The sequence below is a fragment of the Hylobates moloch genome, unplaced genomic scaffold, assembly GCF_009828535.3.
Source record: "Hylobates moloch isolate HMO894 unplaced genomic scaffold, HMol_V3 SCAFFOLD_9, whole genome shotgun sequence".
NCBI lineage: Eukaryota > Metazoa > Chordata > Mammalia > Primates > Hylobatidae > Hylobates > Hylobates moloch.
Window position 1 is genome coordinate 88257221 of NW_026652284.1, and position 27732 is coordinate 88284952.

Consider the following 27732-nt stretch of genomic DNA (forward strand, 5'->3'; position numbering starts at 1 on the left):
ATCCCATTTGTCAATTTTGGCTTTTGTTGCCATTGCTTTTGGTGTTTCAGACACGAAGTCCTTGCCCATGCCTATGTTCTGAATGGTATTGCCTCGGTTTTGTTGTAGAATTTTAATGGTTTTAGGTCTAACATTTAAGTCTTTAATCCATCTTGAATTAATTTTTGTATAAGGTGTAAGGAAGGGATCCAGTTTCAGCTTTCTACATATGGCTAGCCAGTTTTCCCAGCATCATTTATTAAATAGGGCATCCTTTCCCCATTTCTTGTTTTTGTCAGGTTTGTCAAAGATCAGATAGTTGTAGATATGCGGCATTATTTCTGAGGGCTCTGTTTTGTTCCATTGGTCTATGTCTCTGTTGTGGTACCAGTACCATGCCTGGCCCACAGGCAGCCAGACTTTATCTCCCTTGTTCCCTGAAAATCGCTGTTATCCTGTTCTTAAGGTGCCCAGATTTCATATTGTTCAAACACACATGCTCTACAAACAATTTGTGCAGTTAATGCAATCATCACAGGGTCCTGAGGTGACATACATCCTCAGCTTACGAAGATGATGGGATTAAGAGATTAAAGTAAAGGCAGGCATAAGAAATTATAACAGTATTGATTGGGGAAGTGATAAATGTCCATGAAATCTTCACAATTTATGTTCTTCTGCCATGGCTTCACTCGGTCCCTCCATTCAGGGTCCCTGACTTCCCACAACACAAAAGAAGATATTATGACATGTAAGAACTATGAAATTCACATTTAAGTTTAGATAAAGTTGTATTGCAACATAGTCATGCCCATTCATTTACATACTGAATATGGCTGCTTTTCTGCTATAACAGCTGAGTAGCTGCCACTGAGATAGTGTGGTCCACAAAGCCTAAAATATTTACTCTCTGGCCCTTTACAGAAAAAGATTGCTACCTCTTTTCTCAAAAACAGACAGAGGGAAGGCAGCTTGTGGCTGAATCATAACTAAAGTAGAAAGGAGGAGAAAGGAAGTCAGTAGAAAAAGAATCAAATTAAAGTTGAATGTGCACCTGGGGAGCCCGAGGTCATAAAACCCAAGGAGGAGTTAGTTGGTAAAGCCATTTGTGAACACTACCAAAGAACTACTGTTCAGCGTCTTAAATGAAGATATGCATTTTTCCAGGGACAAGGAACTACTTGCCAAGGAGTATGTAAAACCTAGGACTGAATAAACATGGAACATCTTCCTGAAATGTGATTTTGCTCCAAGGTTTTTGAAGGGAATGTCAAAGGATAGGGGAATAATTTTGTATTTAAAAATAGCCATTTTATTGAGTAGAATGCAATATTTGCATGAATTATTTTAAAATCAGGATTAAAATGAGGCTGCTTCAGGTTATAATTCCAGAGTTATGAATTTGTTCTTCTCTGCCTGTAAGGATATTAGCGGAAAGGTTTGAAAAATACGTCATGGAGTGCTCCAAAGAGGGTGTCTGGGTGAAGTCACTCTCTAGGGCATTAAGTTGAACCTGGAAAGCAAAAAGTTATAACTCCCCTGTCAATTCCAATCTATTGGTAATGTTTTCTTGGAACACTTTTGTTGGGAAGGATTCTGAATCTACATGTCTTGCTCAGAGGTAGAGAGAGAGTGAGTAACAATGTCTGCTGGAGCAGGAGAAAATGGCACATGGCAGTTTGCTGTAATGATTCATCAGAGATGAATATGGAAATCCATCAAAATCTTTATTAATCGCACATTTTTCAGCTTCTTCAACCTCTCAGTCAAGGGAATGCTAGAAGGTAGTGGTGCTACCCACATAAAGGAACCTAGAACTGTATGTAGAAAAAATATTTGCTTTTTGAATGTTTAATATTTCACTTTAGGTTTAGGCCTAAAATAAAGATCTATTTTAATAAGAAGTAAAACAAGAATTGGAGATTTCAAGATTTAATGTTTATCACCTACTTTTTATCAGAAACCAACTCATGCTAATATCATCTACTTTTAAAGCCATGTCTGCCCTTGCATTTCTGTCTTTGTGATTCAAGGGGTATCAACTAATACAGTGAGCATGTCTGAGTTTACCGTCACGGAACCCTTGAAGATTTTACCACAGTCTTCCACCCCATCCAGTCTTTTGTTGATCTCTGTAAGATACACGGGTGAAGATGACATTAAATGGGCACTGAAGAATTGTAAAATTTTATTCTATAGGGAATGGGAAAGTATTTTTTTAAAAAAAGCAGTAAAAAATTGTTAATAGAAAAATAAGTGGTAGAAATACAAAGGAATAATTGGAGTGAGTGAAGGTGGGGGCAAGAATGATGTCTAGGAAGAGTGGAACAGTCCAGAGAAAGAGACAAAGAGGACCAGCCTTGGGCAAAGAAAGTAAAGGGGTAGGGAGAAAATCAAGAGATATTTCCAAGGTAAACTCATTAGATGTTAGTAACTGACTAGATGTAGGGAACAAAGGAAGTAAATGACGAATACAAGAGCCTTTAATCAACTAGGTAAAGAATTAACTGTCCAATGGGAAAAGCAGGAAGGGGAACAGTTGAAGGCAGGTATCGGTGATGATTATGTGGATCATTTGGTTGCTCTTAGATCTACCCGCTGCCCTTCCCTCAGGCTCTTCTGAACCACAGAAAACTCTGTTACCCAGACTCCCTTGCCTACTGGCTTCTGGGCAGCTTTGGGCAACAGCGGGCACTGGTGGAAGACTGGAGGTTGGGAGATAGGGAGAAGCCAGGGTATTTCCTCCTCTGTGAATTTGCCTCAAGCAACATTTCTCACAGCAACCAGATCATCTCCAGTATTTCAGCTCCTACCAAACAAGTTTTCTGTCCTCAGTTCCAGCTCCTTCTGTGGTTATAGCTCTAGCCTCAGCTATGGTTCTAAGTCTAGCCGGGCACCCTTGGCTTCTAGATTTTGTAAACTCCACCTCTTCATGTAATCCCTCTTGCATTGGGGGTAAAATAGTGCCTCCTGCTATTGCTAATCTCTGGGTCATCTTGGCAACATATTTTGGCTTCGTGTCTCCTTTATCAATCACCTGTATAACCAATTCCTGGTGTTAAATTCCCCATCTGAAACACCCCGACTAGTTTATTTCCTTGATTGCCCCATTATTGATTGATAGAGGAATGAATTCAGTTTTGTGTGTATGTGTGTGTGTATGCTGCTTATATCAGGGAGACTCAGAAATCAAGCAGATGTAAATGTTTTAGCAAATAATGCCCAGGCACCAAGCAATAGATTGATACTTTTCATAAATGTTCTATTTTGTTAATAAGGAGAAATCAATATTTTTAAAAGAATCTAAATATCCAATGAAAGATATAATAGGTGACCAACTTGTATAGTACTTAGTATATCGAATGCTGTGCTGACCATACTTTACACATTTTACCTAATTATATCCTTAACGTACAACCCTGTATATATTTCCCTGTATATATATTTTCATTTGGTCCTTAAAACACAGCCCCTAGAGGCAGATGATAATGTGATCCCCATTTCACAGATGATAAGGAAACTGAGAGTGGAGGGATTAAGTAAGTTTCACAGGCCACTCTCAGTCTGGATTAGAACTTGGGCACTTGGACTCTAGTTTACAGTTATCTAGTTTATCTATAAACTAGTTAGTGTTCTAGATGTAGTTACCAATACAGGTTTTTAAAGATTTGTCTGTCTTTTTTAAACGGCCGTTATTTTGGGGGTAGAACAAAGTACTGAGTTAGTTATTTCTAAATGTATCTATCTCTAAAGTAAAAAAGAAATCTCCACAAAGAATAATTTTGAAGTTTTTAATGCACAAAAAAGAACATCCCAGGAACAACAGGTATTGACATATTAATGATGAAGCACTATATAAGGAGACCCCTCCCCACTTAGCAAATGGGAAAATAGTGTAAATAGACATGAAAGGAGGTAATACTTCAGGATTAAATGCAAACCCTAAAGTTGTATACAACATTCATATGTGGCTTATTATCTCATAGCAATATTTTCATAATGATGTATATGATATTTATCCTTATCGGTAAGATGCTTTTGAATCAAAAGTTGGTTAAACAAAAACACTGAAGAGGTAGTTTTGCCAATGCAAGGTGGGGAAAAAAAAAAAAAAAGGCTTTACCTTGCTTTGTTTCGAAATCCACAACCATTATTTTTCTGTTCTAATCTTCTCCTGGATCAGCCAGGAAGATAATAATGCTTTGTGAAAAAGCCAATTCACAACCTTCTAAAAACTGGTTCCCCTAAGAGGACAATGATGTGTTTGAAACAACTGCTCTGAAAGTCACCTGGGAAGTTCCCATAGTGTTCCTCTCCATCTTGGATCTGAAACAGATTCTGGCTCAACAGAGACCTGTTAAGATTTGACCGGCAGTCACAGAAATTCATCCTTTTATCTCCTAAAATCCTATGCACAGGCTCATGGTAGTACCTTCTTCAGTGACCCAAGAACATCGGTAGGTGCCTTGTCATTGAAAGTCAGGGATTGCTTTAAATTGGGGGGAAAAAATTGCAGTCAGAAATAATGTTTGGACAATTCTGTAGCTGGCCTGTGAAACCGGCTACGAGTGACTGGATATAGTCCCTCATGTTTTCAGTTGTGTTTCATCAAAGTCATCACATCTTAGACTCAGAGGCAGTTTGGGCTTCTGATTGCCAGATGCCACCTGCTGCTTTATCTCTGTGTGGGACATGTGGAGTGGAGAAAGTCTATCCAATATGCAAACTCTTTAACACTGGTCATTTGACTCTATATACAAAAACTAGTTTATCCTACCCTTACAATGAGAAATAAGCCCACGATGAGGGAAAAAAAAAAAAAGTTTCAAGAGGCAACAAAACAAACATGTGTCAATTCCCCAAACTAGAAAAGTCATTTATCAGACAATGGGTTAGGAACCGCTAGAAACAAAGTGACATCATAGTAATCAGGTATGACTTGTTACCCACAAGAAAGCATAAATATACAGTAAATGAGAGCTTTATATGTAGCTCCTGCAGTATATGTACATATTAGGGCTGCTATGAAACTGAGCAGGAATTTCCAGAGCGTACTCTCAGCTAAAAGCAGTTTCATCGTACAACAGTGTGAAGGTAACATGCTGAGAATACCATGTGGTAACACTAAGCAGATATCCACATAAACATATCCTTGAAAATGCACAATGTGAAAAATAAAGGTCACGAGTGAATAGCGCATTGCCTGCCAAGCATCTTCTTTCACATAAATAGGCACAAGTCCGTCCTCCAGCGGTGGTCTGCAGCCTCACACCTCTAGCGTGTCCGTGGTGCCGGGGACGGATTCTCTCAGCACGCACTGAGCCAAGTCACGGGCTGTGCACTTACTCCTGCCTTCACAGTCTCCGGATTCAAATCAAAGCATAAATAACACAGGGGCCACGCTGGTGGTGCTTCCTTTCACCATGTTACTGGGAGCAGATACTGGGCAAAGCAGCACAAAGGCTGCACACCAGTGTGCAGGAGTGGAGAGTAGCTTTGTGCACAACTGCAAAACAAAAACCCCTAAAAATCTACCGGATCTCTTGTTTTATTGGTTAGCTCTGTCTGTAGCTAGGAAGACGCTGTGTTGCTCCTGGGCCCTTTCTATCAGCTTCCTTTTCTTTTTCTTGTTCCTCTTCTCCTTCGCCTTTGGTGTTCTCTTCCCTACAACGAAGGAAAGAAAGGAAGAGATGTCAGAAATGGCTCTTTCTCTAGGAAGGAAAACACAAAAACATTGGGAGTTTTGCACAAAGCCCGTCTGGAAGACATCACCTATGGAAAAAGCCTCAAAGAGAAAATTGTTCACATTAATTTTGACAGAATAATAATAATTTACTAAATTGGATATGCTGTCTAAAACAGAGACTGATCTTCCTGTTACAGGCAACTGGCATATTGAAAAACCTCCCAGTGGCCTGATCTGTCTTTCAAATATCATCCTGCTACAAAAATTCCATTTATTCCCTCCTACTTTTAACAATGCTACCCTTTACTACACATCTTTACATCTTACTACTGCTCCACATGTCAGTGGGTCAAAAGAAAATAAGCATCTATCTATAGCAAACATACCAGAAGTTTCAAACTCCTCTCTCCCTTCCCCGTGGGGGAAAAAGAGTCTTGCTTTTAACATTATTTCCTCCATAGTCCAAATACCAATGTATAAAATGACATATGTGCAATCCTTTATTTTCTATAAAAATTCATGAGGACATCATTCATTATATACCTTATGGCTGCTTATCCAAATCCCCTGGACAAGTTGTTGTTATTAATGGAGAACAAGAAGAATGCTTATTTGTTCTGATGAACTGGTGGTATGTGTCTAACTACCAGACGATCATACCAAATTATTCTATTTCTCTTCTTTGCTTTAGCCACTAGGAAGCCCAGGCTACAAGCTAACTAGTTGAGGTTTTCCTCCATCAGGAATTTTTTAAATGCTGTTTTTTTCTTTGCCTCTGCTATATTTTACTTCCTCCATCTGTGGTTATAGTTTTATAGTCTTACTTTATAAGGTCTCAACCTTTCTAAGTATGTATACATAAGATTTTGAGAAAAAAGAATAAAGAACATGAGACATCTGTCTTAGGTCCATCACCCTCTTTGAGTTCTAAACACACGGAAATCAGAGGATTTTTAGAACAGAAAAGGGCTTTAAAGGTCTCCTGCGTTTTACAGAAAGTAAGTCACCCCTACACACCTTCAATACAGGAAGACTTTTGTCTCAACGAACAAGAAAGAATCCTGTTGGCTGTTCTTCCTCTCTTACTTTCCCTACTTCAAATTTTATCTTGTAGTTCTATAAAGCTTAACTTTTCTCTTCCTGTAAGGTGTAGCTTTTGACAGCACAGTAGTCAGTACTACGAATAGGGAACAGGACATTCAGTTTTGTGCTCTTCATCCTTCCCATACCTGTAAAATTACATAACCCAGACCCTTTCATTCCAGGCATATAGCTGACCAATTTTTCAATCTAGCTTATGGAGAAGGAGGCTGATGTCAAAAATGAAAAGGAAACAGACCAGAGTCTAGGGAGATACATGAATTAGGAAACCAGAGTCATACAAGGCTAAGGAAGACCATGAGATATCTAAATAAGGTAGATGTTTCTTATTTCTGTTCTTTCTGATCAGAAAGGATCTGTTTTAAGGATGGAAAACAGGCTTACTCTTCAAGACCCCAGTACAGTGACTGGCACTTAGTCGATAGTCAATAAACATTTGCTGAGCAAATGTTTTTACATCTTTTTATCACAAGAAAAAAAGATTTAAAAGAATAACTTATGTTTAATAGGACATTGCATTAAAACAATGAGAACATGATCATGCCCCCATATTAAATTATAAAGGTCCTTAAAGCTAACTTCTGGTTCTCATTAAATTCTGGCATTAAGGTTATAATGGCATTTTGCCATCTTGAAACATGGTTAATCCTACCCAATGAAACCTTAGATCAAGCCATCATTAATCAAAGCATCTGTAAAGTTACAACTATTTAGTAACATTATCTCTAATGATGAGACACAACAAAGGAGGGCAGAAAAATGAAATACTTAATACAAAATATAGCATATTTTAAAAGCTTCAATTATAAAGTGTTATGAAGAAGTTTTTGTTCTGTATTTTCTGTAAACAACAAAATCCTTAGTTTAAAAAATCATTACTGACTACATTTTAAATTCATTTGGTTTATGCTTAATTGATATAAAGCCTGGAGTTTCTTTTAAAAGCAAATTGAAATTAAGTGAATGGAAAAATAAAGCTTATCTTACTAGATTTTAAAAATGTGTTCTGCCAGAATAAAAATAGACTGAATATATGTTAAAGAAAGCTTTTCACATTCACAAGAAAGCTTCTTGTAAATTACGTACTTGCGAGTTAAATATGTACTACTTTCACTAACAGCAAATCCATGCAAAATGACGGGAAAAGCTCATTTTAAGATGGTCAATTTCATGTCACTTACCCAATATGTTATACTGAAGTAATTGTCAATATTAAATGGTTTTGGGTTTACTGGCTGATATGATATTGTGTAATAGGGAAGTTACTCAATACTTGCATAAAACAGTTGGTAATCCTGGCCAAAAATTCAGCAATGCTTCTGAAAGCTTATTTATGTAAAATAATTTTTTAACTTGTACAATTACTCTGTTGGCAATAAGCTATATGGTACCAATTCCAACAAGCAATGTTTGGGGGCCCTAATTACAACCCTAAAGATTTTCCTCAGAAATCTCTCTTGAATGACACCTCTTTGCTATTGTTTGGTTGGTTGGTTTTGCTTTTGGCCAGTCCCATTTCTCACATAAGACATATTGCAAATACCGAGGAATTAAGATGGTTAGCCAAGATTTGACCACAGACAGGCCTAAATTAACTGAAAATATTTTGTGGTCCATACTACGTTGTTCTGACTTCAAGCCCAGCTCAAAGCAGTAAAAGAATACTAAAATACAACAACGTACAGAAAGGGTCTTTCATACATATGCTTTTTTCATGTTCTAAGATTTTCAAACATGAGAAATCAGTAAGATTAAAGCTAACAAAAAAATCCTTGTTTTTATCTATATATTTGAAAATAAGTTATAATAGACATACAAACATGCTAATTTCTGTTTCTGCTTAATTTCTTTACCTCTGTGGATGCGGGATTAGACTTGGAGAATGACTTCTAGACTTCAATTGCTGCACATTCCCAAGCACATATATGCTATATGGGAAGTATTTAAAGGCAAATATGATGGCAGTCACCCAACGCATAATTCAAGTCATGAATTTAACTTTACTTTTTAGTTCACAAGAGAAGACTTGGAATAGATACTGCCCAGGATCATTAGAAAAAAAAAAAAAAAAAAAAAAGTTTGAGTTTTACGAGGGGATTGTCAACATCCAACATATCCAATTCTAATGACAAATTTTGCATATCTTTATCCCTAGTGTCTTGAGAATGCAGTGGCCTTGACACATCATAACTAAGGGAATCTCTTCAAAATCAGGTAGAATCAGGTCTACAGGGCAGATCTTTTCAGCACTGTTATGCAGATGCAAGGAGATGACTGGTCCCAATTATTACCGTTTTTAAGGAAGGCAATGCAGTGTGGTTTAGAGAAAGGCTACTTCTGGGAAGAAGAAAACCCGGTAGCTAAGCACAGTCTTGTAACTGAGATGTCAGTAAGGCATATGCCCGACTCTTAGTCTCTATGTCTATAGAATGAAAATACTACAGTCATCATTCACTAGAAAGTTATGAGACACTGTGAAAAAGTTGTGGCCCTAGGATGAAAGGAAGATGTGTAGAATATCACTGGCAAGACAAGATTATCCTCAAAACGAACAAAATTAGAAAGATACTATCAAAGCCACATTCTAACTAATGTAATTACATTGACTTGTTCACATGTGGAAATGGTCCAAGAGCATAACCTATCAACTCTTCTGCAGAGAAATATGAACAATTCCTTATGGAAATACTGCTACTGTCCAGCTGTGAATTGCTGCTATTAAAATCAGAAATAGGGTAGATTATTTTGAACCAAGATATAGGCAGACTCACAAATTACATGAAGCTGTGCAAATGCCAACTCCACTGCCAGTCAGACAGTGATTTCATACTTTCATAAACTCTCAAAGTCAAAGGTCTTCAAATGATCTCTCCTCTCACTGGGTATAGGTAAGAATCTTTCCATCACTGGAAAAATGTTTCTTGTACATCCCTCAGAGTAAGGCACAGAGGCTGTCTAGAGTTTCCATAATGCTATGTGTTTTAAGAAAGTCTTTTAAAAGAAGAAAACTAAAGAAAAATTTCAGTAGCTTCGACTAAAAAAGAGATAAAAGCTTCTCTCTCTCTCTCTCTATATATATATATGTATATGTAATACATGCACATACCTACATACATACATAAACACACAAGCTGCAGAAAGTAAGCCACAATTATGACAAATGTAATTAACTGAAATTACTGTTGTATCCACAACTGGGACAAAACTAGGACTGAGTTTTACTGATTTTTCAGTTTGTAATGCTCCAACTTGAAACCTGTGCTTCACTGCATTATAAAATTCATCATGGAGATTTTGAAATCACCTCAGAGAGATTCAGTCATTCTTCAAAGCCGCTAAAACTTAGGGACAAGAAGCCTGTGTAACCACCAACCTGGCAGATATTGTCATATTTCAGAGAACACTCTGGAAGCAGAACATGAAATGCTCCTTTCACATCTAAAGTCAGAAGGACTGAGTTGTAAATGATGAGTAGTACTGGACCATTTATTTTTTTTTCCATATGGGCAACTTGATTTTGCCCAAGAATGAGTAGCAAGAGAGATTTATTTAAGATTAGTGATTGTCTAGAAAACACCAACTGGTTTCTAAAATATTTTTAAAAGTTCATTTAAAAATAGACGAGACCTAAACAATTCATAAAGGAAATAAAAATAGCTAATAAGTATATTTAAATAATCAAATCTCACAATTAAAACTTCCAAATAAGATAAGATGCCACTACAAAGATCCTTAAAAGTAAAAATACCTAACACTTGTAAGAATGTCGTGAGACAGCCAGCAGGATGCATTGAGAATATAAAATGGATACAGCCTTTCTGAAAAGCCATCTGCCAATGTGTACAAAAGTATTAAAAATATTCTTAACTTTTGACTCAGATCTAGGACTCTATCCCTCAGAACATAATCTAAACTTGGACAAAGATTTATGCACAGGGATCTTTAATACTGAAAAAATTGTAACGTACTTAAATGTCCTGACTACACTTTTCATGACCTCTTCTTTTTATGATTACTGAGGGAATAAATTGTGTTTTCAACTATGAATACAAGTATTTTATATTTTAAGTAATAGCAATTAACTTTATATCCAGGAATACTACTGTTGGATATCACTAAAACTTATCTAAGAAAAAGCCTGTTATACCAAAGCATTCCTACTGTGATGTAAATGATAGTAAGCAGATTCTTTTGCAGAGTGATCACTTGTAATTAGATCTGAAACATAAAAGCTTAAAAACTATTGACCTAAACACTTCAGACACTAAGAATGGAGGTTTGTTAGTTCTTGAAGCTTTCTTCCCTCCAAAAAGCAGTTCAAGTGGGCAAATATGACGAGCAGGACTGGGATCTACCACACTGTGTCCTATGTAGCCTAAGATAAAAATCTTTCTACTGTCCATATAGTTCAGAATAACACATTTATTTTAGTTGACAAATAAAAATTGTATAGTGTATAACGTGATATTGTGATGTATGTACATAATGTGATATGGTTAATCAAGCTAATAATCAAGCGAATTAACAAATCCATCACCTAATATGCTTTTTTTCTTGTGTGAGAACATTTTAAATCTACTCTTTGCAATTTTCAAGTTACATAAGTAAAATGTACAACAAATACATATTATAAGTAAAATGTATAAGTGTTAAATATAAGTAAAATGTATAAGTGTTAAATATATATGTATTAAAATGTAAATTTAAAAATTTATTAAAAATAAATTTACATCTTATTTACATAATGTAAATGGGCATATTTTAATTATTCTTATTTTATTTACATAATATAAAATGTAAATAAAATAAGAGTTACTTATTTACATCGGCTGTGGAGTCAGAAGTGAGGGTAAGGTGGAAAGAATAAAGGAATCAATTGTGGCTCTTTACTGAAAGCACAAAGTGTCGTCAGTTCCTTTTAAGGCATTTTCAGTAACAATCATTTGGTTTCCTAGAAATGCACCTCTTCTTTTCACTAAAAAGATTTTACAGATAGCTGTGTTTTGAAAGGACTGGCAACATCTAATCTTTCAATAATGGTTTGCTATCATTTTCTTTAAGAAAAAATAATCTAGAGACAAAGCAATAAACGTTAAAGTGTTGAAAATAATAACAAGCCACCTACTAAGGAGAGTTTACTTGAATGTCAAGTAGTAACTTAGAAGATTTTTCAAAGGGTCACTTAGTCATTTCATCTTCATAAAAGAGCATGTGCTTTTAAAATCTACACACGATCTAGAGATAACTTACAAGAGGTGTTCTTCTTGCAAGACTAGTGATAGAGAGTGACAACTGTCCAAAACAAATAACGGACAAAATTTGCTTCTCTCAACATACAAATGTGACAATCATTCAGAATATCAGGATTCAGACTACTTACTACCTGCACAGGTTTACACTAATTTGTAAAAGCTATTTCAGTCAGCCAACTTAAATGGGAAGCCTCTGACTGTTACTATTCTTTCATCTGTAAAAATGTACCATATTTTTGATCTAAAATAGTATGAAATGGCTTCTTTAAGACTTCAATTTTTCTCATAGAAGACATTTTATTAGGAGTCAGACCTGTTACCCGTTTTGTTGACAGGAAGTCCTATTTGGTTTTAAAATTTTATTTCATGTTCAAAACGATGGAAATGGAAGAAAAGCTAACCCTGAAGATCACCTGAACCCTTATAAATGAACTGTATTACCACTACGGTTTCCTGCACGTGGTATTTCAAAAATTCTCAGAAATTCCTCATTTTACAGCTCTGAAGAAAATCTGTTCTTCGAGTGTACGACATGGCTTTTAAAGGGGCAGTAAGAATATTCCATAACCTCTTTCAGCTTTCTTGAAGCAATAAGGACGACAACAAGGTAATCTGAATGAGATTTGGGCTTGTTTCTTAAATCTGTAGTCCGTCCAAGAGAAACACAGAACAGTTTGAAGACAGGATTCTGTGGTGTTTCACATAGGTGAGCACAAACAAGAAGAGATCGTTTAAAAACTATCTAAAATTATTTTCATAAATACTTTAGGTTAATTGTAAAGGACAAAGTTTTCAGAGTAGTAGAAACTGTAAAACACGACTATTTGTGTGAAGGAAATAAATGCACAATTCTACCACAAGGGGGCAATAATTCACTTTTACAGTAAGAGTACTGGTTAGGAGATGGTTTTTTAAAACAATGTACAGGGCAACTTTGGGGCTCTAATTTCTTAAATACTTTTTGTTGAAAGCCCATTGGAGGCTTTTGATTTCTTTCTAACCATAGGTAATCTCTTTAGTGGACTAAAGATTAACAAGACCCAAGTACTGCACAAGGTAAACATATAATTGTACTGCTGTTAAAAAGATATTTGGGCTAATGAGAGAAGAAAAGAAAATTAAGAAGGAAAATCTGCTATTCAAATACTGATTTAGAGAAAAAGCATTATTCACAAATTCTTGTTGTCACTTTCTTATGGGAAAGTTAAACTACCTGCAAATAACAGGTTCTTATCTTGGATTCCGTATTTATAAGAATAGAGATGTAAAACTGCAAATGATCTGCACTATCTTCTGGTGCAGAAAGTCACATAGATTTGACATCAAGGGTAAAAGCTGTTTGGTGGTGATTCCTGACAAGTGGCATTCCAGCACCACAAGGAGTTGGCTGCACTGGTGAGGGTGGAAAGACAGCAAATATACTAGGCATTTGCTAGGCTCTGCTGTAGTCCACTTCTGCAAGGTGGTTTTAGCTATGAAGCAACTGAAGCACAGAAGATCTAGAGTGACCCCTACCCATGCTTCTACAGCTAATTAGAAGGGGAAACCTGTGCTCTGAGCCTAGTTTAGCTATTCTCTCATATGCTTTCCCAGTTGTTGTTGTTGTTGTTGTGGTTGTTGTTGTTTTTGAGACGGAGTCTCCCTCTGTCGCCCAGGCTGGAGTGCAGTGGCACGATCTTGGTTCACTGCAACCTCCGCTTCCTGGCTTCAAGCGATTCTCCTGCCTCAGCCTCCTGAGTAGCTGGGATTACAGGCACATGCCACCACGGCTGGCTACTTTTTGTATTTTTAGTAGAGACAGGTTTTCACCATGTTGGTCAGGCTGGTCTCAAACTCCTAACCTCGTCATCCTCCTGCCTCGGCCTCTCTTAAGTGCTGGGATTATAGGCATGAACCACCATGCCCGGCCACTTTCCCAGCTTTAAAGGTCAATGGATAAGGATAGAGAGTCATTTTTCAAGTTATTGAGTCATTTTGCAAGGAAGGCAAAGAAGCACCGAAGACAGTATTACCCTGACTGAGTTCCACATAAAAAGTCATTGACCTCATCCTAACTCTGAAACCCTGTATGAACAGGTAAATTCTGCATAAATAACAACTTATCTGTAACTTAGATTTTCTGTAAATTTATACTGCATTGATTCATTGCTTATTCTTTTTCTTACATTTTAGCAAGATGCAGGCTATAAAGTTTCCTGAGTAAGGTGAGATGGTGAACATTTCTACTTTGTACCAGGCCCAGTAAGTGCTTTACATCCATTTTCATTTAATTGAATGTTTTGGGGGAAAAGGTAAGTACTCAAACTGTGCTGCCAGGATGTTGTACAGGTGCCTGCCCTAAATTTACTCAAAATAAATGCAGATAAATATCAAGCTCATCTGGCACTCCTAAATTAAGTCAGAAAAACCATCAGGTTGGCAGAGAAAATGATTCAGCTGTTTTCATTTGATTAGGAGGCATGGGATAACCAGAAAAGAATTAAGTTCCTCCATAGCTGACTTCATACTATAAGGAAAGGTACCTTTTAAGATAATTCCATTAGAACAAGAAGATGTAATACCTTCCTCTTCGTCTTAAATCAATAACCATTAACTAAATGAAAAACAAAAAGTAGTAGCCCAAGAAATGATATTTAAGACCGTCGTCATATGGCAAGCATTTATTTAATTTGGATTCAACACCATTTCTATGGAACTTGACACACAAGTGAAAAGAAAGTAATGGTTTATACGTGGCAGCTATATAAGATAATGAGACTGGGCATGGTACACACCTATAGTCCCAGCTACTCAGGAGCCTAAGGTGGGAGGATTGCTTGAGTCCAGGATTTTGAGGCTGCAGTGAGCTATGATCATGCCACCATACTCCAGCCTGCATGACAAAGCAATACCCTGTCTCTTAAAGAAAAGGGTTTAGGTTATTGGTCCAAGCCAACAGCTCAGTTAAGTGGCAGGTCTTACATGAACACAGTTAACACAAGATAACATGAGGGGATGTATGCTCCCCAAAGAATCATAAATACATTCCCCACTCTGTGCCCTGTAGCACTTTGAACCTCTCTCATTGTAATATTTACCACCTTCTATTGCAATTTTGTTTGGATGTATATCATGGCTACTAGTTTGTAAATAATTAAAAATAGGTTGGGCATGGTGGCTCATACCTGTAATCCCAGCACTTTGGGAGGCTGAGGTGAGAGGATCACTTGAGGCCAGGAGTTCAAGACCAGCCTGGACAACATAGGGAGATCCCATCCCTATTTTTAAAAAATTTTTAAATATAATTAAAAATAGCTACAATGTAATGTGCCATAGCATCCTGGTTAGAGTCTTTCCAAAAATCAAGTTACAGATATTCAATTACACTCATGTCAACTGAGAGTTGGAGCAAAGATATAAGGGCTACATCTAAACACTGCAAGTGGTCAGGAATGAAAGCCATACTTTGTCATCTACTGTAAAATGAACTCTCCTGTTCTTCTCAGGCTCCCCCACGGCTTCTGGCCTCAACTTCAGCTTTGTACATGGTCTATGTAGGCTACACTCTATCCCTGATAAACCCTGTGACTTTTTGGGCTTACCTCCCTCTTATAATAGCCTCAGTCCTCTTTTGTCTCAACTGCATATTCTCTAGAGAGGAATTCAACATGCCTTAGTCGCCATAGAGCCATGGATGCCTGAACAGCTCTTGGATGGATCACTCCCAGGCCTAACCTGGAGAAGTAGCGGGGTACAACATGATACTAGCCTTGGCAGGCATCTAGAATACAAGGTTAAGAACATGAGTCTGGGGAGTCAGACAGCCCTGGATTCAAAGCAGAGTTATGCCACTTAGAAACTAGAGATCTTGGACCAGACACTTTTTCTAAACTTTAGTTGTCTCAATTCTAAACTGGTAGTAGCAATGATGCCTGCTTCAGCATCTGTATAAGGAGTGAAAGAGAATATGTATAAAATTTCACATATTCCTGGCACACAAACGCTAAATAAATGATAGCACTATATAAGGTGCCCTACTTGTATTATTTCTAATCCTTACAGCAACTTGCAAAGGAAGCATTATTTCTATTTTGCCGATGAGGAAATAGGTTTCGAGAAGTTAAGTAAATAGCACAAAATCACATAGCTCAGCAGTGATTCAAACCAACATCTGGCAGATTCTAAAACCTGTACTCTTTCCACTATAGTCTTTGGATCCCTTGTGCCCAGCAAAATGCCTTTGATCTCATAATCATTTAAATGGCTGCTGAACAAACAAACATAAGTAAATACTAGGCTGGAGAAGGGCATCAGCCTCCCTGCTCAATCCCACACAATATCAGGGTCCCCTTGGGTCCCATTAGATCCCTGATGGGCCTGGCCTACAACTCATGTTTCTCAAATCAGTTATTCCCTGGGGTTAAGACATTCAAAGCCTCAGTTTCCCAGGGTCAAGCAACACATTTAGCAGCTCCAACTCAGTATCAACGGTGTGCCTATGGCAAAACTCAAGGAAAAAAACAAAACATACAGGATGCTTATTTTCAGCTGAGTCGAGAAAAGTTTAAACCTGTGGTTCCAAAAGCCAGTTCACAGGCCAGAGGTAAAACAATCCTCCAGGGAACTTAGAAAAGATTCCCTAGCCATGCACCAACTCCTGAAAGCCCAGAATATTTTTTAAGCTTCACAGATGACTTAGTGCAAAGTTAACTGCATGCAATTCTAGAGCATAACGTACTGCTGAAAGGATGTGCAAACCTCTTTCTGCCTGGACTCCCTTCCCTGGGATCTATTTGTAGGCAATCCCCCAAGAAGCAAGCAGAAATTAAGCTTCCAGTGTGGGGAGGCACACCCATGGGTACAGACCCAGGGGTAGGGCCCTTATCTTTATGTTCTGGCCAAGGTGGAGCAGGTCACTTGTGCTACAGCAGATTCATCTCTCCTGTGGACATATTCCAGAAACTAGAGTTACTCTACAGAATATCTCTATTCATGAACAGGTTTTTGAAAGCCTGTCTAGTTCATTTGCAAAAATTCTAAAGAGACCAAGAAAATTGCAGTTGAAAAAAAAAATCAAATTGATAATCAAGTTTGGGGCTTCTGCCTAACTAGGGGATGCAGAGTTGGCACTTCAAAAACTAAAAAGATGAGAAAAGTACCTCTCAGTCCAGGTGACACAAATACCAGTGGTATCAAGATACTTGCTAGATTACAGAAAAAAGGCAAGAAAGTTTTTCTTTTCTTTTAGAAAGATGCTGAGTTTCTTCCAAATTACTAAGATCAAATAAGTATAAGTAGTGTGCCAAGTACCAAGTGCTGAGCATAACTCATTTCATATTAAAAATATCCCTATGAAATACTTTATTCCTTTTTTATTTTGTAAAGTTTTCTTATTGATACATAAGAACTGCACATATTTTCATGGTACATGTGATAATTTAACATTCATATAATCAAAGAAATGTAAGTGGGATAAATATTTAAGGTGAAGGATATCCCAAATTTTCAGAAGAATCTGAGGATCAAAGAGGTAAAGTAAACCTAAGATGCCACAGGCAGTAAGTGGTAGAATTGGGATTTGAACTCATGTAGTCTGGTCCCAAAGCTTACCCTCTTGTCCATTATAAGACTTACATAAGTATAATCCTGAGTGGGAGGAGAGGAAGGAAATGGCCAATGTTACTCTCTTCCCTTCTGTCATAAACTCCTGCAAACCCCATGAACTGGTCATTCCTTTAAGTGGCTGAATCTTTAAATTCATAAAATGAAGCCTGGGGCCATTATTGGTTTGATACAAGACGAGGATAACCAACGGTTATTTTGTTATTCTTACAGGACAAAGAAAGTAACAAACATTTGCCAAAATAGTCTCTATCCACAAGACCAGACAAATATTTTGGTCACTTTAGAATCTTTGTCAACTACCCAAGTAGAGGCAATGGATTTCAATTAGGGGAAAAATATTCGAGAAGGAACTCTAACATGTTTGGCATACCCTCATGATTATTAAAGACAGCACATTTCCAAAGTTGTAAGAAATCTACAGCCTTGCTGGATTATCTTGATAGTAAATATCTTTGTCTGTAACTACCAAATATTAAAACAGGAGAACATAGTTAATTATCTTTTACAAACAGCCTCATATTTAATGAAATGAGTTCATGTCTCCTCAACGAAAATGGCATTCTACTCTCCAGAAAAAGTATAGAGACTGTTAAACATACAATATAAACTAAAATCAAAGGAAGCTACTATACGTATACACACACATATAAATGCAACAAGTATCTGTAACTACACGTATACACACACATATAAATGCAACAAGTATCTGTAATAAGTTTTCCAAGTATTGCTTATTGTCATGCTTCTATCAGTATGTTCTTGTCAGTTTTACTTAACTCAGGCGTTAAAGCATGAGAAACCAACAGTTTAAAAATAGCATTTAGAAATTTTAAATGTAATGAAAATTATTTAAAATGAATCATCAGTGAATCAGAGGTATCCAAGAAGAGATTCACAGTCCAAACTACCATAATTTTAGTAAAAGACATTACCTGGAGATTGACATATAAAGAGTATCAGTGACTTATGATGAATACAAAACAAACTTTCCATGATCTTAGCAGGGCAGGCTCAAGGACCTGTACTGAAACTTGAGCTAAATTGGTGAGTGTCTTTGAGTTGAAGTCTATGCCAGTAACAGTGAACAGGAACAGTAAACGTAAGATGGCCACTGAATATTTACTGTGCTCAAATACTGCATTCTATTTGGCTTTCGCTGATTTAAGGCAGCAGATCCAAATGAGAGTTCCAAAAAATCAAAATAATCCTAGGTACTTTGAGAAGACTACAGAGAATGCATTGTCAAGAAATTTAAAAAGATGTCAATGCTCACAGAATAGGTAAAAAAAAAATTACCTTTTAACATTTCCATTATAAAAGTAGAAGTGTTTTCTACTGTTTACTATGTCACTAATCAAAAACAGAATTGCAACTACAAAGCTATAACATAGTTATAATAATCCCTTTATGTATTAGAAAAGCTAGACACTGAGTTATTGAGAACAGATGTAAAAAAAAGCTTCCTCCTTTAGAATTTTCAAAAATTAGTTACCTATTTTCATTACAGTAGCTTAGAAATCAGAAGGAATTAATGAATTAAGACACTTCTGGAAATTCCTTCCAATCAGTTTGATTCTAATACAAAACAGACAAAATTTGTGGGTAATAAAGTGTAAAGAATATCAATATGTAAGTGTATTTTATGTGCCTTTGTGTGTTTTCCTAATCTTCCTGTAGAAAAAAAATTAAATTCCAGTAATACAATGCCCTGGGCTCATCATCTAAATGTTTTATTAATAGCCAAATTGGTTCTAACATATCTTCTTTGAAAGACAACTGTAGCTGTTTTAATGACCTTTCATTGAATCTTAAATTCAGGGTCACTGATAGTTTCAGTGCAATGAAGTAGGCCACCTGAAAAATTATGGAGACTATGCACAATTTCCCTGAGATGTGTATGTTTTCGTGTCTTCATATGTGCATGTGTATCTAAAATATACTTTTCCATAGAACACATCTAGGCATATTGGTGAGAAGACAGTTTACTTCTACATAAATGTGTGTTTATCTTATAGTACAGAATTATATTTTTAGGATTATGACTAACAAATTGCAAATATCCTTAAATATAAAGCCAAAAAATCTGGAGATTTAAAAATTATTGGAGACATCCCATAACTGTAGCCATATTAAAGGGAGTCTGTCTGTAGCTCCATTTTGGGGTGTCTGGGTTGGTGAGTATCCTAGGGTCTGCCAATACCTTCTTCCTTCTCCCGACTGGTTCTGTAGCACCGTGGTGGGGTCTCTGTCTTGGTTTGGTTTCTGGGAGGTCTCAGTTGGCTCTCCCTGACTAGTAGAAAGAGTCTTGGTTTGGGAGACTTCTCAAACAGGAAGATTTCAGGGAGATTTCTCAGATGGAGAATAGGAGGATAGTTTGGAAGGTATACTCTTGGAGTTCTTGGTTAGGGATCTGATTTGGAAGGCCTTCTGTCCTTCTCATCTTTGTGTGTGTTTGTGTATGTGGAGTGGATCTCAGAAGGAATTGCTGAAAGTCCAGCAGGTCTAACTCAGAGAACCCTCCTTATTTGTCTGGTCACATTCGGTGAGCCCTGAAGAGAGGTCAACAGGCCTGTCTTGGGATGACTATCCACTCTTCGCAGGTGACTAGTGTCTGTTTTGTTATGTGTATTTTGCTGGGATCAAAAATGTTAATTTGGTTCCCCTGCGGCCCACTGGGCAACATCTTGCAAAATATGGTTCCACCAAACAGAAAGGGTGGGTTTGTCTTTCGGGGTCTGGCTTTGCCCTACAGCTGTGTCCACTCATTAGGCCCTAGAAACTGCATGTTTTCCTGGCCCTGTTCTCCAAGAGCTTCACCCTGAAGCCAGGAATCCAACTAAGAAACTGGCAAATGAAAAATTGTACAACTACTATATCTTCTGTCTACTTATATGTGTTGTATATGTGATGTTTATATATAAAAGAGCTCTGATTAATTGGCTTAGAAAAATAAGTTCTTAAATCAAGTATTTTGTCAGAGAAACTTTAATGAGTTTTTCTTCATGTGACTTCAAAATGTAGACATTTGGTCTAAATTAAGGTCATATATCACGTTTTCTAAATGCTTTAAGGTCATAAACTGCCTATGACTTTTAAAAAATTGTTCAATTTACCTACTTTGGAGCACTAGACTCTAGATGAGACCTGGGGACATGTGGAGTTAGCCATGCCCCACCTAGTTACTATGCTGGGAAGAGTCAGACCTTATTTGCCTGATGGCCTAGACTCCATACCTAGTACATAATTAAAATCACTTACTTGTCAGGTTTTCACCAAAAATAAAGGTTGCTAACAGTTAACATTGTAACATGTAATTGAGACTACTGGAGAAACAGTTTTACATACAAAATGCATAAGAAAAGTAGAATATGTTTTTGGTAAAAGATTATAAGAAGGCATGGGAATATGGCTTTTGTTAAAGGAAATGTAATTTTTTCTACTTCAGACAAACAGAGTAACGGAGTAACAGAGTAATGGGACAAAACTGAAGACTTAAGCAAGAGAAAAGGGTTGGTCTTGTAATCAAAGTTCTGTGGGTATGAGCAAGTTGGCTAAGATTTGAAGGGAATTATTTAATTGTTTTTCCATAGGTTAAATACTAAAAGCACACTAATGAGGGGCCAGAATCTCAGTCCATGTGCCCAAATAACATGGTTTTCTTAGAAAATTAATCTGTTGTTTAACAGAAAATTATAAAGCATCCTAAAAGGTTTATGAAAATGTTACCTTATGGTCAAACTAATTAAAACTGGATAGATTTGTAAAATTTTATTTAAAAACTAGCTTTAGCATTAAAGATGCACTAATGCAAAAATGCCATTTTGTTTTCTCTTTTGAAAGATTTTTATGCAATATTAAAAGATAATGAAAGGTTTTTGTTTGTTTGCCCTTTTGGGTAGATAACAAGGGAAAGAAAGAGGAGAGAGAAGAGACAGATTCCATTGGCCTCATGCTATCTTCATTGGGTCTTGTTTGGAAAGCCAAGTTTCTTCTATCAGAGTAAAGGTTTTTGCCTTTAAAAATTTTTTGAGGCCAAGCAGGTGGCTCATGCCTGTAATCCCAGCATTTTGGGAGGCCAAGGCAGGCAGATCAGCTGAGGTCAGGAGTTCGAGACCAGGCTGGCCAACATGGTGAAACCCCATCTCTACTAAAAATACAAAAATTAGCTGAGCATGGTGGTGGGTGCCTGTAATCCCAGCTACTTGGGAGGCTGAGGCAGGTGAATCACTTCAACCCAGGAGGTGGAGGCTGCAGTAAGCCAAGATCACACCATTGCACTCCAGCCAAAAAAACAAAATAAAATAATATTGAGTTACCATTTCAGATAAATGAATAATCTGTGATCCTATTTTGTGATATCCAGTGTTTTAAACCCTTGATATTTGACAAACTTTCCAAAATCAAATTATTAAGTATGTCATTTTTTGGCCTAACTAATCCTTTAGACATTAGGTCCCCTGAAGTCTAAAATCATGTGTTTGCCTTATTTGGTATGAAAGTCATACAGGTAGCATTGTCAAATATGAAATGGTGTTTGGCTTTCTTTCGACTATATTTGTATAAATATGTTACTGGTGTATGTTCCAAAATTATGTGTAACTCCCATAATTCTGATGACTTAGTGTATGTTATTAATAGTTATAATTGTCATGTAAAATTGTTGTATGCCACAGAAGTAACCAAAATTCCTAGTCAATTGTGGCTTTAATAATGGCTGTTTTGTCCTCCACAGACAATTGTTGTCTTGTTTTGTTCCTCTTCAAAAGGTGGTTTAGAATCAGCTATAGGACTTTTTATGGGTGCTATTGAATGCAAGTTTCTAATAACTTTAGAGAATGTGACATTAGAATAGAGAAAAAGACTTTTGGGACTCTCTTGGAGAGCTGAAATCTTCATAAATATCAAGTATAATAGGAGTTAATTTAATGGACTGAACTAATAGACAAGTAATATTTTTTTTTAAACTTTTTTGCTTAAAACGTTGTTGATCCTTTTTGTTTTCCAGGGCCAAGAAAATGTCTTCTGAGCTACGTGCAGCTTTTTTAACAATTGAGTAAAATATACTCCTATGAACAAAATTTTGAGCATATTTATTTTTCTCTACCTGATTCTTCCAGAATTTGGAAACTATTTGTGAGTATTCTCAATTTATGGCAGTGTAGTTGTTTGCATAAGTGCAATAAGAATCTGTTTTCTTTGTAATGGGACACAATTGGAGAAACTGGTTATTTTACCAAGGCTTTGACTGGAATGGTATGCCTTCTTTAAAGAATCAAAGTTGACTCAGAGTCACTAAGAGCCTCTTGAGACATCTGTCCTCATGTCTTGTCTGTACAGTCCCTGTACAAGGTTCCTGACCTGTGGTAACTAAAGAATATCACTTTCTAACAGACCCAGGAGTCCCAGGAGACCCAGGAGATCTTAGGACCTCCAGAGGAGAGGAATTTACCCAGCTCATAAGTATTCCAGGATACAAACCCATGGCTGGCCTCAGCTTTTAAAAAGTCTTGTCTGAGATTCCTTATGGAACAGAGTCCCATCAAAGCCAATTTTAAAAGCCTATGTGAAAAAATAATTATTCTTGCTGCACTTTATGCACATAATCAGGCCAAGTATAATAAGACTATAGTTTATTTTTTAAACAAATCAGTTCTATCATGATTTGTTTTTAATAGAAAATGGGGACTGGAGAGAGAAAAAAACACGCTTCAAAAGAAAAACTATAGTATATCTGTTGTTAGCTGTTCTTGAATTTTTTTCTGCAGTTTGGAGTAAATCCTAAATTCTTTGTGGGCTACAAGTCCCCAAACTAATGCTTTCAAATATTTACTTTTAAAACTGGGAATTGCACTTCTTACCCTAGTGGGTACTAAAACTATAGATAACAATACTATCACCTTTGCCATGTAAGTCTTGGAACCCCAGCCAGGCCTGCATGGGGTATGCTCAGACAGTTGTAAAGCAGTTTCACTCCTCTTACCTTGGGGTCAACACCTACCCCCACTATTCCCCTGGTCAGCACAAAGAAGTTACAGCAGTTGTCACCCTTTTTCCACCTTCTTTAGCCAACATATTAAGATTTAAGGTGTTATAAAACCCAAAGGGAGGGATTGAAACTACCACTGCAAAATTATAACTGAGATAGTGAAAGAGATTTGACTTAACCAACTCTGACTTGCTTCTAACCTCCAAGCTGTCTTTGTTTATTCCTGGGCCTAGGCTGAACTAACTTTGGGACGAACTTATAGTTTAAAACAAAGATGATAACAGCCCTTTCACAAAACAAACCTCCCTCTTGATGGGGACTAGACTGCCTTTGTATGACCAAGAAATTAGCCACAAGATTAGAAATTATGATTTAGGAGTCATGCAGCTGGAAGCTACAAGATTCCGACCCTCTGTAAACTGCTCCTAAGATCAGTGCTTGAGATATTTTGCAGACCCTGCACTTGACGGATCAGCTGGCACCAGCCAGATTGATAAACTGGCTCATCTGACCCTGTGGCCCCCACCCAGGAACTGACTCAGCACAAGATGACAGCTTCAGCTCCCTATTATTTCATCTCTGACCTGACCAATCAGCACTCCTGGCTCACTGGCTTCCCCTCACCCACCAAGTTGTCCTTAAAAACTCTGATCCCTGAATGCTTGGGGAGACTGATTTGAGTAATAATAAAACTCTACTCCTCTGAAAAGAAAAAGTTATAAGAATTAAAGAAATAAAAATTATAATAAGAGTTGCAAAATTGCTATAGTAAAAGTTTATGGGTTAGAGTCAAAATGAATCACTGCTACTTTTCTGGCTCTGATGAAGAACATTTTTCACTGAACAGCAAAGCTTCAAGGGTCCAGTTTTTTATGCCACACAAAATAAGGTGAAATAAAGTCTATTAGCTAGGGACAGGGCAAGACTTCTCTCTCTCCAAGTTCCTGTATATATGAACAAGATATGGAAATGACCAAAAATCTGGATGAGGCAGGTTTTGTGTTAGGAGGAAGAGAGAGAAGGAGGGAAGAATGATGCCTGCCAGATGTAAACAGTTGATTCTCTCTCTTTCTTAAGGATGAGACTTTAATTACTATGGCTACCACCTAAATACACATTGGCTTAGGGGATCATTTTATAAAAACCTTCCCATTTAATAATAATTCTCACTGAGATCACAAATATGGCAGGTAAACATTTTATTCATGATAGGATATGATTTTTGAAGCTACTTGTTAGAGCTTATAAATTGGTATTAAGATTACTGATCCTATCCAAAAGGTTTCTATAATGCCAATTCCAAAAAAACTAAATCATAAGGAGGTTCTAAAAACATGATCCTCTAGGGAAGTCTGCAATGGAAACATTAAATATGGCAATATTTGGATCATATGCCACTTTAAGTCATTAAAGTAAAAAGAAAAGTAGGATTCAAGCATAAATCCCCTTCCATATTTACTCCATATAACTCCGTAAATGGTGCGTTTCACAATTTGAGTACATTGATTGATTGAAATACTGTGGTTCTTCCATTAAAATCATGAGTGTTTCCCAGTACCAGAAAGACTTTATTTTAGAAGTAGAAATTAGACAAGTTCCCATTAAGGATTATATGAATGCATAATGTTATTCAGGTAAAGAGTTCCTTCCCCAAATGCCACTATGGGAATTTTATATATTATCAATTACAACAGGTACATACCTGTATATGTATACATTCAAACTTAAGTACAAGAAGTTAAAATGTAAAGTAGATTAAAAATAATGAAGTGTTCACGTATACATCTGGTTTAAGTGTAAAATGGTACAACCTGTCTGGAATGCAATAGACAGCTGTTTTAAACTTCTTCAAAAAGTGTGTACCTTTTGATTCTTTTAATGCAATTAGAGGACTAACATGAGAAAAATATTTGAAAGGCAGAAAAGGATGTTAGCACAGATAGTCACTGCAGATCTATGTATATAATTAGACATGGACTCAACCTAGAGGTTAAACACTGAAGGAATTGTTTGGTGGGTACATTATACCCTAAAATAGATTATACAGTTATTAATGTTGTCTGTAGTGACTTTTTAATGACTAGAAAACACACTTCCGATAGAAAATAAGTTTTGAAAAGTTTCTAAGACTATAGAAAATTGTTTTGATTAGATTTTATACACACACACACACACACACACACACACACTCCCCTTTAGAAAAAAGGAAGAAAAAATTTATTCTTCCATGATGAGATAAGAGGCAGTGATGAGTTTTTAAGTTTCTGTACTGTCTAGAATCCATGTAAGAATGTAAGTTATTCTTACATGGATTACTGAATTTTCAACAGTAGAGGCCACAAAATCTAAGTGCTGAAAGTAACTATCAACTTAGATTTGTATAACCAGCAAAACTATCTTTTAGGAGTGATGGTAGTATTCCCACTGAAACTATTCCAAAAAAATTGAAGAGGAGGGACTGACTCTTCTCCAACTAATTCTATGAGGCCAGCACCATCCTGATAACAAAACCTGACAACAAAAAAGATAAAACTTCTGGCCAATATCCTTGAGGAACATTGATGCAAAAATCCTCAACAAAATACTAGCAAACTGAATCCAAAGCATATCAAAAAGCTTATCCACCACAATCAAGTAGCTTTTATCATTGGGATGCAAGGTTGGTTCAACATATGCAAATCAATACCAGTGATTTATCACATAAATGGAACTAAATACAAAAAAAACATGATTACCTCAATGGATACAGAAAAGGCTTTTAATAAAATTCATTCATTCACAATAAAAACTCAATAAAGTAGGCATTGAAGGAACATACCTCAAAATAATAAGAGCCACCTATGACAAATCCACAGTCAATGTCGTACTGAATGGGCAAAAGCTAGAAGCATTCCCCCTGAAAACTGGCATGAGACAAGGATGTCCTCTCTCACCACTTTTATTCAACATACTATTGGAAGTCCTGGCCAGAACAATCAGGCAAACAAAAGAAATACAGGGCATCCAAATAAAAACAGAGGAAGTCAAACTATCCCTATTTGCAGATGACATGATTCCATACCTAGAAAACCCCATAGCCTCAGCCCTAAAGCTCCTTCACCTGATAAACAACTTTAGAAAAAGTCTCAGGATACAAAATCAATGTACAAAAGTCACTAGCATTCCTATACGCCAACAGTCAAGCTGAGTGCCCAATCAGGAATACAATCTCATTTACAATAGCCACAAGAAGAATAAAATATCTAGGAATACAGCTAACCATGGAGGTGAAAGATCTACAAAACACTGCTCAGAGAAGTCAGAGATGACAGAAACAAATACAAAAATATTCCATGTTCATGGGTATAATGGATAGGAAGAATCAATATCATTAAAATGGCCATACTGTCCAAATCAGTTTATAGATTCAGTGCTATTCCTATCAAACTACTAATGACATTTTTCATAGAACTAGAAAAAACTATTTTAAAATTCTTATGAAACCGAAAACAGAGCCCAAGTAGACAAGGCAATCCTAAGCAAAAAGAACAAAGCTGGAGGCATCACACTACCTGACTTCAAACTACATTACTATACACTACAGGGCTGCAAACAACATGGTACTGGTACAAAAACATACATGGAAAAATGAACAGAGACCCAAAATAAGACTGTACACCTACAAGCATCTGATTTTTTATGAAGCTGACAAAAACAAGCAATGGAGACAGAACTCTAGTCAATAAGTAGGATAATTGGCTAAGCATATGCAGAAGACTGAAACTGGACTCCTTCCTTACAGCATATACAAAAATCAACTCAAGATAAATTAAAGTCTTAAAGGTAAAACTACAAACTGCAAAAACCCTGGAAGACAACCTAGGCATACCATTCTGGACATAGGAACAGGCAAAGATTTCATGAAGACAGGAAAAGCAATTACAACAAAAGTAAAAATTGACAAATGGGATCTAATGAAACTTAGGAGCTTCTGCACAGCAAAAGAAACCATCAACAGAGTAAAATAGACAACCTCCAGAATAGCAGAAAATATTTGCAAGCATGCATCTGACAAAGGTCTAATATCCAGCATCTATAAGGAAATTAAATTTGTAAGGAAAAAAACAACCCCATTAAAAAGTGGG

At 36.7% G+C, this 27732-nt stretch overlaps 1 protein-coding gene and 1 long non-coding RNA gene across 2 annotated transcripts in view; one reads left to right on the forward strand and one right to left on the reverse strand.

Annotated features, from left to right (window-relative positions):
• Positions 1-3756: 3756 nt before the first annotated feature.
• RSPO2 (R-spondin 2) overlaps positions 3757-27732 on the reverse strand; it is a 181099-nt gene continuing 157123 nt past the window's right edge. The window contains exon 5 of the mRNA XM_032760264.2: positions 3757-5643. Coding sequence (XP_032616155.1) covers positions 5528-5643 — 116 coding nt within the window. The 3' untranslated portion in view covers positions 3757-5527. The remainder of the gene's footprint in view (positions 5644-27732) is intronic.
• Positions 12447-21132, forward strand: LOC131384300 (uncharacterized). Its single transcript, XR_009215005.1, has 3 exons — positions 12447-12625; positions 14191-14222; positions 21068-21132. It is a non-coding gene; the product is annotated as an uncharacterized LOC131384300 (long non-coding RNA).